The 18,793-nt window shown below is 46.4% G+C and overlaps 1 protein-coding gene across 1 annotated transcript in view; it reads right to left on the bottom strand.

The window, feature by feature from the left end:
- The window catches only part of LOC138371772 (paternally-expressed gene 3 protein-like), a 28,195-nt gene extending 21,263 nt beyond the window's left edge, over positions 1-6,932 (bottom strand). Inside the window, exon 1 of the mRNA XM_069336794.1 lies at positions 6,645-6,932. Coding sequence (XP_069192895.1) covers positions 6,645-6,932 — 288 coding nt within the window. The remainder of the gene's footprint in view (positions 1-6,644) is intronic.
- Between the last annotated feature and the right edge of the window lie 11,861 nt (positions 6,933-18,793).

The raw sequence follows: 18,793 nt of genomic DNA, 5'->3' as shown, positions 1-18,793 counted from the left end.
ATATATATATATATATATATATATATATATATATATATATATATATATATATATATATATATATACACATATATAAATTACATAAAGAAATGTATGTAAGTGGAAATGTCTGCTGTCAGCAACACTCCTCACGACACGTCTCTGGCAACACGGTCAGCTGGGCGTTTCAAAGTTCATTGCTGGCTGCTTGCAAACCAGCTACTATCTCCAGGATCACTAACATCACCACATCACCACACATATGTCCACCACCATCAAACCAACATGAGCTCTTGGCTCCTAGCCTAACACTGTCACTTAGACAATAAAATGATAAGTAGAAATGTTCACAATATATAAAATACCCTAGCTTGCATAGATCAAAAGGGGTAAAGGGTGGGACAAATATCTACCTTACTTCATTCCAACCACGAAGCCGACTCGTCCTCTGTTGAGGGATGTTGAAGATCCTGGTCCTAGCTTCTGGTCTCCTGACGATCAGTTCCCACACACACAGGTTCCTCCGTCGTCCTCGTGGTATCGCATCCTCGCCGTACTCACTCCCGACAGGTACTACCTTCCTCCTCCTCTTCTTCGGGGTACTGGAGACAGGTACCTCCGTTTTCGTCCTCCACTCTCACTGGCACTGCCGACCCTTGCAGTCCAGCACAGTTCCCTTCGCGTCACTGCCAGTAGATTCGGCCAGACCCTAACTTCTTGCTTGATATGTGTAACGCGTCCGCTGGGAGTCCCAAAGATCTCCATCCCCAACGTTCGTCCCTGCTGCAGAATCATGATAGAGCTCTTGGCTCTCTAATCCGGCCCGTCCTCGTTTCTGGACACTCCACGGAAGTTGGATGCCTCCCAGACTGTCTGCAGTATCGAAGCGAAGCTTAAATCTACTGGTAAGGGCTCTCTAGATCCGGAGCTCACTCGAGCGCGTCCTCAGTCTAGGGCGGCTCGTGACGTACTCTCTACCGCCCAGGCGCCATCTGCCCCGAAAGCCCTCCGCCTCGTGACGTCACACCGCCCGAGGGCTCGAGTCATTGGTCACTTCCAGCACGAGACGTTACCTGGCCAATCAGGTGCCGGGAGGAGTCACGACGCCTTGGCGGAAAACAGTATGGCTCGGCGCCATCTTGTGCCCCAAAAAGCATAAGCCCCTTGCATTATCAAACTTAACTGGTCATTTTACAGCCAGCTTAATTATGCTCCACGCATTCCCACACATGAATATGTTCCCTGAACATCAGAGAATACTCAGGTTACGGAGATATGACTCTTTAAAGCTGGGAAGGAAGAAGAAATATAGGGGAGGGACACCGTCAAAATATATATATATATATATATATATATATATATATATATATATATATATATATATATATATATATATATATATATATATATATATATATATATATATATATATATATATATATATATATATACATATATATATATATATATATATATATATATATATATGTCGTACCTAGTAGCCAGAACGCACTTCTCAGCATACTATGCAAGGCCCGATTTGCCTAATAAGCCAAGTTTTCATGAATTAATTATTTTTCGACTACCTAACCTACCTAACCTAACCTAACCTAACTTTTTCAGCTACCTAGCCTAACCTAACCTATAGAGATAGGTTAGGTTAGGTTAGGTAGAGTTGGTTAGGTTCGGTCATATATCTACGCTAATTTTAACTCCAATACAAACAAATTGACCTCATACATAATGAAATGGGTAGCTTTATCATTTCATGAGAAAAAAATTAGAGAAAATATATTACTTCAGTTAAACTTGGCTTATTAGGCAAATCAGGCCTTGCATAGTAGGCTGAGAAGTGCGTTCTGGCTACTAGGTACGACATATATATATATATATATATATATATATATATATATATATATATATATATATATATATATATATATATATATATATATATATATATATATATATATATATATATATATATATATATATATATATATATATATATATATATATATATATATATTGTCACGTGGAGGTGGGTGGGCCGGGGCTCTGCTAGCACTCAGCTGCTAGGGGCTCAAAAGGCCGAATACTCAGCCCCTCCGACTCCCGGGATTTACCGGAGTCTCCTTGGTCACACAGGAGAGGACCAACAATGCCCACCTCCGCAGGTCTTTGCTTCCACCACAAAAGGAGGGGGGTGCCACTGATTCACCCTGGAAGCCCTTCAGTCAAACACGGGGAAACTGCTGTTAACAGTTCCGGCCTAGACCCGTGGAGGAGTGAAGGAAGACTCAGGCTTACCTTATAATAATAACCTCCCTGAGTCTTGCCTGCCAGACAAAAAGGTTGCAGGAACTCCTTTCTTGCCTGTCTTCTCTATCTTCTTCCTAACAAGGTCGCCAGCTGGGTTATTATATCTGCACCCCAGCAATGCAGTTCAGTGGGTGTATTATATATTGTTTGTAGCCAGAAGATTGCTACTCCCATAGATCTGCTACTAGACTGTTGGCCCAGGGTACTCTCCCAGGAAGGTCTGTGTGGCTTTACCTCTCTATAGCCACTACGTTAATAGTTGCCACCATTCAGGCACTGATACTGATCGGATGGCTAAGGGTACACTTTTATGTAAGTCTGTGCTGTCTTTGCCACTCACCAGGCAATAAGAACTTCTATAGAGAACGTTGTGTTCCCTAGGTGGTACTGTGATAACCTTCGTGTATGCTCATAGAGAAATATTATAAATGGAGGCACACTCAAACACAATGATAAAAGTGTGAATTTACTGATGCAAATTACATGAACACACACACAATCACAAGTAATACATGAATATGGAAATAAGGATAATAAGTCTGGAGATCGTCAGCCTCTTCTTCCACGACCTCCAACACTCCTTCAACTGGGCAGAAAGACAGGAGTCCCACACTCTCTCACAGGAGGGCCTCTTCACCACGGCGGCGCCTCTTCTTCACTGTCCTCTCTGACAGTCCTGGACACAAGCTGCCTTGCAGCCTATTCTACTACTAAAGTATTAAAGTCCTGTTGCCACATACATAAGTAACTATTGTGGCCTAACTAGCCCACTCACACAAGGGGTAATGGGAGGGAAAATGATCTACCTTACATTCCTGGCTCACGACGCCTGTTCCTCGATGGTGTGAGGTTCCCACGCTTCCTGAGTCGATCCTCGACGATCCAGGAACGTTCCACAGGTCCTCAGGTGTCGTGGAGCCTTCGCGTCGTCGCCGTTCCAATCCCTGAGATTCAGCTGCCCCAATCCTGGTTCATCGATGGGCGCTGAGCTAATCACTATTTTTCCCACACTCGCCCCTTCCACAAGGCGTTGCTCCTTGTCCTAGGCACGGTGTCGTCCTTCCAAGACCCTCAGTGGATGTGACCCGGTCACAGCTAGGCTTGCCCGCCACACCTTTTCGGGCCCCCCAAACGTCCAGCGTCGCCGCCCAGCGTCGTCGCCCAATATTTTCCAAGTTTGGCCCTCTTTCGCTCAATAAACTTGGTTCCTTTTTGCTTCCCAGAAGCGCGGGGTCTCCAATATATACGATGGGCTGCGATAGCCTGCACGAATCCACTAAGAAAGGCTTGTAGGGCCTCTAATCCTTGAGAGCAGACCGAGGTGCGTCCTGTCGCTTCCAAGGTCGGGTCAACTCTGACGTTGGCGCCGCCCGGGGCACTCGGTGACGTCACGTCGGGCCTTGATTGGTCGCCCGCGACCTAAGTCGGCCAATCAGCGATCGGCTAGTGTCCCTTCCAAAAGGTCATATCTGCATTAGGGGATACTCTTTCATTTTATATCAGGGCGCCAATTTCCCCTTATTTACAACTTATAATGTAACTTCCTTCCTTTAACCGGCAGCCGGTCTGGTCGCCACATATGTCAATAGACTCCCTGAACCTCAGAGAATCAGTAGGGAGAGCTGATATGACTCTTAAAGCAGGCAAACGAAAGAGATAGGAGAGGGCACCGTAACATACCCCTCCCCTTAAAATAAGAGTCATATCGGTTAGTAAATCCGGGAGAGGGCATCTGCCACCACATTCTCCCTTCCTTTAATGTGCCTGATTTCTAGCCAGTACTCTTGGAACAGTAGGGCCCATCTTGTCAGCCTTTGGTTTGTGTTCTTCATCCTGTGCACGAACGTCAAGGGGTTATGATCGGTGAACACTTGCACTGGTCTAGTACCTCCACCCACATAGATGTCAAAATGTCTCAGTGCCAGGATCAGGGCCAAGGCTTCCTTTTCCACTGTACTATAAGCCCTCTGGTGCTTTTCGAATTTCTTCGAGTAGAATGCCACTGGACGGTGGACTCCGTCCTTCTCTTGAGCTAACATGGCTCCAATCCCCACGTCGCTAGCGTCGACGTATAAGATAAAGTCTGACTCAAAGTCAGGCGAAATCAGCACTGGCGCTTCAGTCAACAACTTTTTAGTCTTCTCGAAGGACTCCTGGCATGCTTCCCCCCACTTCCATCTAACGTTCTTAGATAGCAATTCAGTCAGAGGGTGTGCCACTGTCGAGAAGTTATTGCAAAATCCTCTATAGTATCCAACCATCCCTAAATATCGTAACAATTCCTTTCTCGTCCTGGGATTCGGATATTCTTTGATTGCCATCACTTTCTGGTCTACTGGAGTCACTTCCCCTTGACCCACGACGAAACCTAAGTATTCTAATCGGGCCATTCCGAATTCGCTCTTGGCCAGATTAACGGTCAGGTTCGCTTCTTCCAACCGTTGGAATAACTCTGTCAGTCGATTCATGTGTTGTTTCCAGCTATCGGCGTACACCACTATATCATCTATATACACGGCGCAGCCTTCCATCCCTCTTAGCACTTCGTTCATCATCCTCTGAAAACAACTTCCGCTGTTCTTCATACCAAACAGAAGCACTTTGTACTGGTACAATCCGTCTGGAGTAGCAAACGCTGAGATCTTTCTCGCACTCGGAGACAAAGGGATTTGATAATACCCTTTCAGCAGGTCGACCTTGATGACAAACCTTGTATTTCCTACTTGGTCGACGCAATCACTTATTCGGGGCATCGGGTGAGAATCTGACACGGTTATGGCATTCACTTTACGATAGTCAGTGCAAAAACGATATGATCCGTCACTCTTCTTGACCAGCACACAGGGCGAGCTCCACTCACCGTTGCTGGGCTCAGCGAGATCATTCGCTAGCAGATATTCCACCTCCTGTCGCATGATCTTCCTCTTCTCGGGACTCACCCGATAAGCACTCTGCTTGATTGGCTTTCCTCCGCACACGTCCACCTCGTGCACCACACTCTTGTGCTGTCGGGGCACATCCGTGAAAAGCGACTTGTTCCTTCTTATCAGGGTCACTAGTTCTCTCCTTTTCTCTTTATCCAGATGACGCAGCCTGTCTTCTAGGTGTGTCAAACTCTCTGTATTCGACAGGCGCGTACCATCGGCACAGGCCCACTTTCTCTCCTCCGCTGGCAACACTTGGTCCATCTCCATACACAGAACCAATTTCCCTTCTCGCGACTGTGTTGCTCCCTTCACTCCCGCACTCTCTTGCTCCTCTGGGAAGTATGGCTTTAAACGATTGATATGACACACCTGTGTCTTGTTAGGGCGCTTCGGCTTGCTGATCTCATAACTTACAGGACCCACACGCCGAACAACCGAGTATGGACCACCAAAGCGTGATTCCGTCACTCTACCCCTCCCAGGTAGCAACATCATCACTCTGGCTCCTGCCTCGAACTCCCTTGGGACAGCCTTCTTGTCGTACCAGATCGACATCTTCTCTTGCGCTGTCTTCAAGTGATCAGCAGCCAGCTCCTTCGCCGTTTTCAATCGTTCATGGAATCTTCGCACATACTCTTCCACTGTCACTAATGTCTTCTCCGCCGTCATCCGCTCCTTCAGCATCAACAACGGGCTCCTTACTTCGTGCCCAAACACTAGCTGGAATGGAGAGAATCCCAGAGACTCAACTATAGCATCTCGGATCGCGAACAGGACTGGACAGACAGTCTCATCCCATTCCGCTCCCTGTTCAGCACAATACACTCTTAAGATTGTCTTCAGAGTTGAATGGAACCTCTCAATCGCTCCCTGCGATTGAGGTCTATAAGGAGACGATCGTAGTTGGGCTATTCCCCAGCTCGCAATAGCCTGCCTAAACCACCTCGACTGGAAAACACTTCCACAGTCGGACTGGATCTCCTTGGGCACACCTACCCAAGCAAAGAACCGCTGAAGGTGTCCTATGACGCATTTCGATGTCACCTTCCGCACTGGGATTGCCTCTGGAAATCTCGTCGAAGCACACATGATAGTCAATAAGTAATTGTTCTCTTTTCTTGTCTTAGGTAATGGTCCCACGACGTCGATTATTAGGCGCTCAAACGCCTGGCCAAATGCTGGAACTAGAACTAAAGGTGCTTTCGGGATGGCAGGGACGTTCTTCCCCGCTCTCTGGCACGGGAAACACGTCTTGCAAATTCTTCTTACATCCGCGTCCATGCCCGGCCAATAAAAATGTTCCCGAAGCCTGCCTAAGGTCTTAGTTACTCCCAAGTGACCCGCGGGATCCACTGTGTGTGCACGCTTTAGCACCGCGCATCTGTACTGAGCTGGCACCACCACCTGATGCCTCACTCTCAGCATATCATCGCCCGCTTCTTCCCTAACCGGCCTCCACTGCCTCATTAGCACTCCCTTCTCCACGAAGAAATGAGTCGGTGACTTGGGTCCAGCGAGACCTCCTTCCGCATCCCGTAACAATTCAGGAAACTCTTCCTTTTGCAGCTCACCTTGACGGGTGCGGTCAATACCTAGAGGACTGGTGAAAGTAACTTGGACACTCGTATCCGACGCTTCCTCACCTGTCGCTTGTCCTCTGGCCTCCTCTCGGAACAAATGATCGAGCCCCTGGTCACCCGGCATGTTCTCTTCGGCGTGACTGGATCCGCTCACATCACCTTCATTGACGTCTCGTCCTGACGTCACTGCGCATACCGGAAATGCCACTCTCGCAATTTCCATTTCGCCACTACTGGCGCCCGTCTTGCTGCTCTGTCGATAGGACTCTACACACTCCTCACCCTTAATCAAATTCGGGAGAACACATCCCCCACAGGAGTCATTTCCTAGGATCACCTGAGCGTCCATCCTCGGCAGCAAAGCACAGACCCCTGCCAAGAGAGTCTGACAACTATAGTCTGAATTAAGAGTCACCCTATGGAGGGGCATCCGCACTTGTCCCCCCAACGTCCTTATCAGGGCCTCCCCTGTACTGGAACTTCTATAGTCCTCGGGGAAGAGGGATTCACTAACAAGGGTGAAGTCGGACCCAGTGTCCCCCAGCATCCTCGCTGGCACAGGATCAGCTCCCCTTATCTTCACCGTCCCCTCACACACAAAGGGGTGGATCCTCTTCTCCCTCATCACCGGCATATCACCTGAATAATCGTTGGCTTCTCCGCTTTCCATCCTCGCGAAAGCCACGTTTCCACAGTGCCTGGGGCGACCGCACTCCCTTGCAAGGTGTCCTCGTCCCCCACAGTTGTAACACCGACCGCCTCTCCTAGGCGATCCTCTACCAGTCCTCCTGGTAGCACCAATGGTAGAGGTTCCCTGAGTCCTCCTAGGACTCTCTGTCGTCGGTTCCCGGGCAGCAGCACTCGCTCCCGAGCTAGGTCCACTGCTCACAGGTTGGGGCTTCCTCCCCGCGTCCCTTGAGCTCTTGAACTGGGTTACCTCATTGGGTACACTACTCTTGGGAGAGTCCCCACCCATCCTCGCTCCTCCTGAACTCCTAAGGTTCCCTCCCGACCTGGGGTAAGGCGAGTGTCTGGGCAGCCCCTCCCTCCTGATATGTAGTGCCTCCTCCAGCATGTCGGCTCGGTCCGCTGCAGCCTTCAGGTCCTTAATACCTGCTTCTCTCAACCTTACTCGCAACTCAGGATGGAGCACTGACATAAACTTCTCCATCACTATCAGTCGTTTGATATCATCCACCGACTCCGCTTCCTCCGCCTTCAACCATCGTAGGAATTTCCGTTCCATATCCCTGGCGGTCTCGGCGTAAGTCTTTCCCGACGCTCTTGTACACTCTCTGAACCGCTTCCGGTACATCTCCGGAGTCAGCCGGAATGAGTGGAGAACCGCATTCTTAATCGCGTCGTAACTAGTACACTCCTCTAGGTCCAGCATGTTATAGGCTTCCCGGGCCTCACCAATCAACCTGCCCTGGACCAGAGCAGCCCAATCATCTTCCGGCCACTCCTTCAGAGTTGCTATCCGTTCAAAGTGTTCGAAGAACGCCTCAGCTTCTTGTGGTTCGAACGTAGGTAAGTCACGATCCCTTACCTTGAGGTCATCCCGCCGTGCAGGTAGTGAGGGCAGACCACGTTCAACGCGACGCAATTCGACTTCTTTCTTTGCCTTTATCTCCTCCAGTCGCAGTTGTCTCTCTCCTTCTTCTCGCTGCAGCCGAGCTTCTCGCTCCTCTCGCTGCAGCTCAGCCGCACGTTCCTCTCGCTGCAGCTCAGCCGCACGTTCCTCTTGCTGCAGCTCAGCCGCACGTTCCTCTCGCTGCAGCTCAGCCGCACGTTCCTCTCGCTGCATTTGCGCTTCTCTCTCCTCTCGTCGCAGCTGGGCTTCCAGTTGCATCTTCATTATTTCCAGTTGCAGGCTGGGCCTGCAACTTACTACAGCTGGACCTTCCACTGCTCCCATGTTCACTGTGAATTCTCTCCACACTGGTAGGCGCTTGGGGTGGCCCTAGTCGGGACGGTTCACCTTGCGACGGCTCTCCTCGGGACAGCTCCTCTTTAGATGTGAGCTGTGCCATGATCTCTATCCTTCGCTCCGCTACCTTAGTCGTCCTCAACCTGATCCCAAAGTGGTTTGCCACTTGTTGGAGCTGGACCTTGGTACACTCTTCCAAAATTCTCTCGTCCCTTGTGTCAATAAATTTCTTTACTTTGTCTTTCTCCATCTCTATATCATCAAGCATACACGACAGCACAGACAAGTTAGTAGGCACTAATTTCACCGTTTCAGTCCCTTAGCTGGTTGAGTAACAGTACCACTAAATTCACTAGCCACACTGTATTAGTACCCTGGCAACCTTGTCTTGAAATTTGGGCCACACTGTAGCTTGATCCACGCTTCCTGGCGAAGTTCCCAGTTCTTGGCTACCGGGGTTCGTATCCTGGCAAGGTCGCCAGTTCTCTGTCACGTGGAGGTGGGTGGGCCGGGGCTCTGCTAGCACTCAGCTGCTAGGGGCTCAAAAGGCCGAATACTCAGCCCCTCCGACTCCCGGGATTTACCGGAGTCTCCTTGGTCACACAGGAGAGGAATTCTTATGTGCATTGCCTCAAGATTCACATAATCTTGAGGCAATTCACATAAGAATAGAGCGACCTACCATGAACACCCAAATCACGGAACTATTTACTCTACCCACCATGAGAGTAAGGACAAGACAAGAACATATCGATGCCAACACAGAAGACAATGTCCAACATAACAGGCCAATTACACTGGATTAATCTTTGTGTTTAGATAGGAGATGCCTCGTATGGGCCAATAAGCCTTCTGCAGCCCCTATGTTTATCCCTTATGTATCCCCCCATGTTTTCACCTTCATTGTATTATCACCTGACCTAATGCGGGTATAAAATCAACTAGTATTGTAAGATCTGTTCACTTGAGAATGAACCATGGAGGTTCGAAACGTCGTGCAAATTATACAAATAAGTGTAATACACTCTATAGTAAATCACTTCTTTTCTTCACCTTAAAAGTACGAAAATGAGTTTTGGAGAACTCCTATTTCAATTAAGCCCTGATGCTAAGAAAATAGTTAGAGGGATAGAAGCCCTAAACCAGAAAATAATAAATGCAGAATATGCGGTCATATTCAATGAAACATGTTTGAAAGAAAACCTGCTGCCAGTATACACCAATATATATATATATATATATATATATATATATATATATATATATATATATATATATATATATATATATATATATATATATATATATATATATATATATATATACCTTGGTATATGGTATATGGTATATGGTATATATACCTTGTAACCCATATGTAACTCCTTTTTTGTAACAAAGTTCAAATAAAGTAAATATATATGTGTACATACAAAAGAATGGGGGTGGTAGGAGAAGATAATATTAGTGTTCAGTGAGAGACCACAAGGTCTCCTCTGAATACTTTTTATTTTCTTCTCCGAGGCTATGGGTCCCCACATTGGCACCAGAGGTGGTACCCTCACAAACTTTTATTTAAAAAAAAAAAAAAAAAAAAAAAAAAAATATATATATATATATATATATATATATATATATATATATATATATATATATATATATATATATATATATATATGTATTTATTATTTTCTGGTTTAGGGCTTCTATCCCTCTAACTATTTTCTTAGCATCAGGGCTTAATTGAAATAGGAGTTCTCCAAAACTCATTTTCGTACTTTTAAGGTGAAGAAAAGAAGTAATTTACTATAGAGTGTATTACAGTTATTTATATAATTTGCACAACGTTTCGAACCTCCATGGTTCATTCTCAAGTGAACAGATCTTACAATACTAGTTAATTTTATACCCGCACTGGGTCAGGTGATAATACAATAAAGGTGAAAACATGGGGGGATACATAAGGGATAAATGTGAGGCGAAACATAGAGGCAGCAGAAGGCTTATTGGCCCATACGAGGCATCTATCTAAACACAAAGATTAATCCAGTGTAATTGGCCTATTATGTTGGACATTGTCTTCTGTGTTTGCATCGATATGTTCTTGTCTTGTCCTTACTCTCATGGTGGGTAGAGTAAATAGTTCCGTGATTTGGGTGTTCATGGTAGGTCGCTCTATTCTTATATGAATTGCCTCAAGAATTTGTAATCTTCTTGCATCTTGGGTTTTGTCTATTATGCAGGTATTCTTGTTCAACATTTCTCTTGTTAGAGTAATGTCATGGGCTTGTCTCATGTGATTCCTAGGGGCACCAGATTGAAGATGGCATGTCAAACGCCTCGTCAGCTTGGTCGACGTCATACCTATGTACTTACATTGAAGGTTACATCCTTCGTGGGGGCAAGTGTACATGTATACAACGCTTGACTGCTGTAGAGGGTTCTCCGTCGGCTTCGGGCTGTTTTTGATAAGGAGTTCGGAAGTCTTCTTGGTTTTGTAGAATATTATCAGGTTTATGTTTTGGTTAGGAATAGTGCTTTTTACTCCTTTACGGATTATTTCTTTCATTATTCTTTCCTCTTTTATATGTTCACTGTGCATGGTTGATTTGTAATATAATTTTATTGCGGGTGTTGTGGTTTCTGTTCTAGGTTCTGAATTATACCAACGGTCCAAGTGTCTTCTTATAGCAGCGTTTATTTCCGCGTTGCTATATCCGTTGTTCACCAATACCTGAGTTACTCTTTCAAATTCTTTACTCACGTTGCTCCATTCAGAGCAGTGGGTAAGCGCTCGACGAATATAAGCATTGAGAACACTGGCTTTGTATCTTTGGCGGCACTCACTTCTACCGTTCAGGCATAATCCTATGTTGGTGGGCTTGGTATATACGTTGGTGCTTAAAGAGGTTCCTGTTTTTGTTATTAGTACATCCAGGAATGGCACACTGCTATTTTCACTATTTTCATGTGTAAACCGGAGTACTGACTCTCTCTCTAGGTGTCTTTTTAGGTCAATTAGTTCATCTGAGTCTTTTACTATTACGAATATGTCATCTACATAACGGCAGTATACAGTTGGTTTTTGTCTGCTACTGAAGACCCTGTCTTCGATGGTTCCCATATAAAAATTAGCAAATAAAACTCCTAAGGGGGAGCCCATTGCTACTCCGTCTATTTGTAAATACATGTCTCCTTGTGGACTGATGAAAGGGGCTTCCTTTGTACATGCTTCGAGAAGACTTTTCAAGTGTGGCTCAGGTATGTCTAATTTGGGGGTGCTCTCGTCTCTGTATACTCCGTCCAGTATCATTCCTATGGTTGTGTCGACTGGGACGTTGGTAAATAGGGATTCAACGTCCAGGGAAGCGATGATTCCATCGGGCTGGGTAGATTTGATAAATTCTAGGAAATCTGCTGATGATTGTAGACTAAACTTACTTGGAGTGTATGGAGTTAGGAGTTCATTGAGTTTCTTTGCCAGGTGATAAGTTGGGGTTGGTATTTGGCTGATTATAGGGCGTAGTGGGTTACCTGGTTTATGCGTCTTAACATTGCCGTAGGCATATCCTAAGCCATAGTCGCCTTGAAGTTTATTGAAATGCACACTACCTTTCTTTGCGTTGATTGCTGTAATTGTTTTGTTTACTTTCCGCTTAACGTCTTCTACGGGGTTCCTCGTGATTCGTTGAAATTTGGAGTCGTCACTTAGGATGTCGCTAATTTTGTTCATGTATTCATGGGTAGGAATCAATACATATGCTGCTGTTTTGTCGGCTTTTCTTATTGTTACGTCTTTTAGATTTTTTAGTTGTTTCGCTGCTTCTTTGAGTCGTGGGGTTAAGATTGTAGATGAATATGTTCCTCGTTTTTTCCCTGCTTCTGCAAGTAGTTCAGCTTGAAGTGTCAGTGGTGATGACTGTTTTGTTGTCTTCTAGCTTATGGATGTCGTCCAGAAGCATTTCCATTTCCAGGCGTTTTTGATGCATCTTTGGTTTAGATAAGAATTGACAATTTAGACCAAGATTTAAGAGGTCTCGTTGGTCCTGGGTAAGATGATAAGAAGTCAGGTTAATGTAGCCATCTTTAGGACGAGGGATTTTTAACTGTCCACCGTTTAGGGCTGTTAACTTACGGAGTGTCTTTGTTTCTACACGAGTTTTATGTTGTTGTTTCAGGTTAAATAGTTTACTGGTGATGGTTTGCTTGAGTTGGATAGGGATGTCGTACTGGGTCCATTTGTTTAACAGATGCTCAGCCTGCTCTGTAAGGGTTTGGAGGGCTTCCTTCTTCTTGTTTAGTTGATGCCGTATGAGCTCTTGCCTATACCTATAGGTAAACTCTGTATTGCAGACTGCTGGGTCATGTAGGTTTATATTGGTGTATACTGGCAGCAGGTTTTCTTTCAAACATGTTTCATTAAAAATTATGCATTGATTTCAGCATTGATATATATATATATATATATATATATATATATATATATATATATATATATATATATATATATATATATATATATATATATATATATATAATATATATATATATATATATATATATATATATATATATATATATATATATATATATATATATATATATATATACATATATACATATATATATATATATATATATATATATATATATATATATATATATATATATATATATATATATATATATGTCAGACGTGTGACAGGGTATGCTATATCCGGTTGAGGGACGATAATGTGCGCATTCATTCCAACAACGGAGTCAGGTGTTTGGGTTCTGAGCGCCCTCCCAGGGAGAACACCAATCAACAGCCCACACCGCCCGTAAGGCAAAACACCTCCCAGACCTTCATTCCCACAGAAAATTTATTAGACGCTATCAAAGCAACATCGGCCAGAACCTTGCAACACATCCCTAAAGCAGCCCGCCCCCATGCAGCAGCCAAATTATCTGCCCTCCTGAGAAAGGTCAACGACTCTCCTGGAACGACCCAAGCATGGCACAACCTCCTAATGTTTGGCAACATATGTCTAGCCACCCCTGCAAGGAGAGACAAAACCTTAGCTGCCTCAGTCATCAAAGCTATAAATGATTTTCCCAGGGGGGACAACCAGGTGCGCCTTCCCACTCGCGCGAGAAACACCCACGGCAGGAAGAGCCACAGAGGCATATCCGAGACATCAAAAATCAGAACATCAGTCACCAAGAAAATAGAAGAAGGAAATACTATTGGCGCAATACGAGTCATCACCAGTGAGGACTCAATTGGCGACAGAGATGTCGCAACAGCTCAAGCCCTAAGGGAGAAACACCCACCCAGGGCTCCGCGTGAGGACGACATTGTACAAGTGGGGGCTACCGGAGCAGAACCTCTCTGGGTGGCTGAATCTGTGGTCCATAAAGCAGCCATGTCCTTCCCTACAGGATCAGCAGGTGGGTTCACAGGACTAAAACCCAACAACCTCAAGCAAATGCTCAACCCTGCACTGGGTGACATTGCAAAGAACCTCTTGGTGGAACTAACCAGATTCACCAACACATGTCTAGCTGGCAACATACCACCGTCCATAAGACCTATCTTTTTTGGAGCATCTCTCTGTGCTCTAAAGAAAAAGGATGGAGGGATCAGGCCAATAGCTGTGGGCAATTCTCTCCGGCGTCTCGTCGCCAAGGCAGCTGCAAGAACAGTTAGTGATGCAGCGGCCAACATGCTGAAGCCAAAACAGCTCGGGTTTGGCATTCCACAAGGGTGTGAGGCGGCAGCCCATGCAGCTCGAGCCTTCATCGCCAACATCACAGACGAAAAGGCCCTTATCAAGCTAGATTTAAAAAATGCTTTCAATTTGGTGCGGAGGGATGCTGTACTCCGTGCGGTTCATAGTCATTTCCCTTCACTCTACCCTTTTGTACATTCATGCTACAGTATGGATCTTAAGCTACTTTTTGGCGAACATGAAATTGACTCGCGAGAAGGCAAGCAACCCCAAATTGACTCGCGGTGGAAACAAGCCTCTCTTCCCGTAAGACTTGGGGGCCTCGGAGTTCGAACAGCAACGCAAATCGCTGTTCCAGCCTTCCTGTCCTCCTTATCAGCATCCGACGACCTTGTGAAGGAAATTCTACCTGCCCACTTACATCAGCTGGCAGGTGTACATGATCCCAATTTTACACACTGTGCCACAGAGTGGGCCGCTCGTGCAGGCCAATCACCTCAACCACCATCCCCAAAAGCCCACAAGCAATCCAGCTGGAATGGCCCCATTTTAGACCAAGTTGCTGCAGAGTGCCTGGGTGCTGCAACAACACAACACGACATTGCTCGCCTCACAGCAGTAGCAGCACCACATGCAGGGGATTTCCTGTTAGCAACCCCAATGTCGGCAACTGGCACGCGTCTCACACCACACGCCCTCCGAATTGCTGTGGCCCTCCGCCTTGCTGCCCCAATCCACACCAGATATAGGTGTATTTGCGGCGAGGTGGTGGCTGACAGGTACGGCCACCATGGCCTACTCTTCCAAAGCACAGGGGGATGGCACTCGAGGCACAATGAAGTTAACGACATCATCAAGAGGAGCCTCACCACAGCTGGATGCCCAGCTGAAAGAGAGCCCCTTTACCTAACGCCCCGTAACTCTGATGCTCTTATTGGTCGCCAGGATGGTATCACAGTGAACCCCTGGAAGAATGGCAAGCAGTTGGTATGGGACTACACGTGCGTATCAACCCTGGCTAACACCTACATTAACCTCAGTGTTGCACAACCAGGTGGCGCTGCGACCCACAGGGAAGCCGCAAAATCCCGTATGTATAGTGAACTGGATCACCACTACAATTTTGTCCCCATTGCTTCTGAAACACTCGGCGCCTGGGGTAAAAGTGCTACCAGTTTTTTGAAGGAACTGGGTTCTAGGTTCATTGAAACAACAAGGGACCCAAGAGCTGCAAGCTTTCTTTTGCAGCGCCTCAGTGTGGCGATACAGAGGGGAAATGCGCACTGCATCCAGGGTTCCTGCCCGCCATCTGAGGAGCTGGAGGAACTCGACAACCTATGATAACCATCTTTGTAACCCATATTTAACTCCTTTTTTGTAACAAAGTTCAAATAAAGTAAATATATTTGTGTACATACAAAAGAATGGGAGTGGTAGGAGAAGATAATATTAGTGTTCAGTGAGAAACCACAAGGTCTCCTCTGAATACTTTTTATTTTCTTCTCCGAGGCTATGGGTCCCCACATTGGCACCAGAGGTGGTACCCTCACAAACTTTTATATATATATATATATATATATATATATATATATATATATATATATATATATATATATATATATATATATATATATATATATATATATATATATATATATATTTTTTTTTTTTTTTTTTAATAATAGGGAAGGGAGTACCACCTTTGGCTGGAAGAAGGGGGACCCATAGCCTCGGAGGAAACCACACATAACGCATTGGAGGGAATGTGGGTCCCCTCCAATACAGTTTCTGTGTGCTTTTCTCCTACCACCCCCTTCCCTTTTTTTTTTTTTCCTTTATTGTGTATTTAAAGGTTACAAAACATACAAGACAAATGCCTAAAGGTTATGGATCTCTTGAAGCTCCTCCGCTTCTGGACAGGAACCGAGGACGCAGCAAGCATTTCCCCTCTGGATCGCCACACTGAGACGCTGAAATAAAAAACTGGAAGCCCTTGGGTCTCTGGTGACGTCAATGAGCTTGGACCCCAATTCCTTGAGAAATCCCAAGGCACTCTTGCCCCAGGGGCCATGCGTCTCAGACGCTATGGGAACAAAGAGGTATTGACCTTCCAGTCGCCTGTACTTGAGTGATTTTGCTGTTTCCCTGTGGTTGGCCGCCCCACCTGCTTGATCAGCTCCGAAGTGTACATAGGTGTCAGCCAGGGTGGATACACATGTGTAGTCCCACACCAACTGTCTACCCTCCTTCCATGAGTATATGGTGATGCCATCAGGGCGAAGTGCTGGGAAATCCGGGTTTTGGACCCCTAGGATGCGAGGTTCTCTCTCCGCTGAGCACCCAGCTGAGACGAGGCTTCTCTTGATGATGTCATTGACCTCGTTGTGTCTTGCATGCCAGCCCTTTGTGCTTCCGCAATGCAACCCATGCAGTCCGTATTGGTCTGCTTCCACCCTGTTGCAAATACACTTGTATTCAGTGTGAATTGGGGCACCAAGGCGGAGGGCCACTGCTACACGAAGGGATTCTGGATCTAGGCGCGTGCCCATTGCAGACATGGGTACTGCCAGGAGGAAGTCTCCTGCATGGGGGGCATGCACTGCTCTGAGGCGGGCTTTCTCCTTGTCTGATGTTGCGACGCTTAGCATGGCATCAGCTACTTTTTCCACTAGAGGGTGGTCCCAGCCGGACTGTTTGTGTTGTTTTGTTGGCTCTATAATGGTTGCTGGGGCTGTAAGAACATTCCACTGATTTGAACATTCAGTGAAAGCAGGATCGTGTATTCCTGCTGAATCTCTCAGGGTTGCAGGTAAAATATCTCTGACGAGGTCGTGCGATGCATGAGAGGAGGAAAGGAAGGCTGGTAGAGCAATTTGGGAGGCTGTGCGGACACCAAGGCCGCCGAGTCTTACAGGAAGGGTTGCTTGCTCCGACTGAGAGTCGTCCAATGGCAGGTTCAGGACTTTCACCAGCATGGACCTCAGAAGGGTGTCATACACATTTAACTTAGGGCTGCTGTAGGATGGAGAACATCTCAGAAAGTAGGTCAACTTAGGGAGAGACAGGCATCTTGTAAGGAGAAAGAGAGCATCATGGGCATCAATCTTGTCAATCCTGTCCTGCATTCTCTTTAGGTCAGTGATTTTTGCAGCCAGGACCTCCTCGATTGCTCGTGGGCCAATGGGGGCACCCAGGAGAGTGCAGTCCGGTGGTTCGACAACGAGAATGTCTGGAAGAGCATTTTGTATTTGCCCAGTGATGTCTGGGTTGCGGGAGATTATTTCACATTTGGATGCATTGAGAATGAGGCCTAAGGCTGCTCCCTGCTCCTGGATTTTCCTTATATCCTCCAAAATGGTTTCCGGAGTTCCAGCTAGAGTGCCATCATCCAGGTACCAGATGTTTAGCTCGCTTGTCAGACTATCAGTGACCTCTTTGATAGCTAGGCAGAAAAGGAGGGGGGCTAAGGGGTCACCTTGTTGGACACCTTCACAGGAGTTTATTTCATGCTCCCCAAAAAGAAGCTTAGAGTCCCCACTGTAGCACGATCGGATGAATGCGTAAAGGGGACGGAAATGGTTGTGTATAGCCCTGAGGACAGCGTCTCGTCTGACTTGATTGAAGGCATTTTTGAAGTCAAGCTTTACTAGTGCCTTCTGGTCCGGGAGATCAACAATGTAAGCCCGCGCTGCATGTGCTGCAGCTTTACAACCTAGGGGAATCCCAAACCCGAGCTGATGAGGTTTCAGCAAGGTGGCTGCTTCCTGGCTGATAGATCTCACTGCAGCCTTAGCTACAAGGCGTCGGAGGGTGTTGCCAACGGCAATGGGCCTGATACCCCTATCCTTCTTCTTTAGAGCACAGAGTGCTGCTCCATAAAAGACAGGCCTGATGTCCTCAGGGATGCCGCCAGCCAAACACATGTTGGAGAATCTGGTAAGTTCCACTAGAAGATCCTTTGCAGCATCTCCAAGCACCGGGTTCAGCATTTGTTTGATGTGCTGGGGTCTTAGGCCTGTAAAGCCCCCTGCTGAACCTGTTGGGAAAGACATGGCTGCTTTGTACACCTCAGATTCTCGAACAGTCAAGGGTTCTATGCCAGCATTGTTTTCCTGGGGATCCCTGCTGCTGTCGGGGGCTCTGGGTGGGTGTTTGTCTTGAAGAGCCTCTGCTGTCGTGGCGTTCCTGGGGGCAATAGTGTCATCGCTGGTCATGATTCTGATGGCACCTGTGGTATTGCCCTCTTCTATTTTCCTGGTGATCTGTGCTCTCATTTTGTGGTTCTCAGATGAGTTATTGTTGGTCGTCCTGCGGCTGGTGTTCTTGGCACGAGGGGGGAGGCGG

This window comes from Procambarus clarkii, chromosome 36 (genome assembly GCF_040958095.1).
Source record: "Procambarus clarkii isolate CNS0578487 chromosome 36, FALCON_Pclarkii_2.0, whole genome shotgun sequence".
NCBI lineage: Eukaryota > Metazoa > Arthropoda > Malacostraca > Decapoda > Cambaridae > Procambarus > Procambarus clarkii.
Note: the sequence above shows the minus strand (reverse complement) of the source record. Positions and strands in the feature narration are given on the sequence as shown.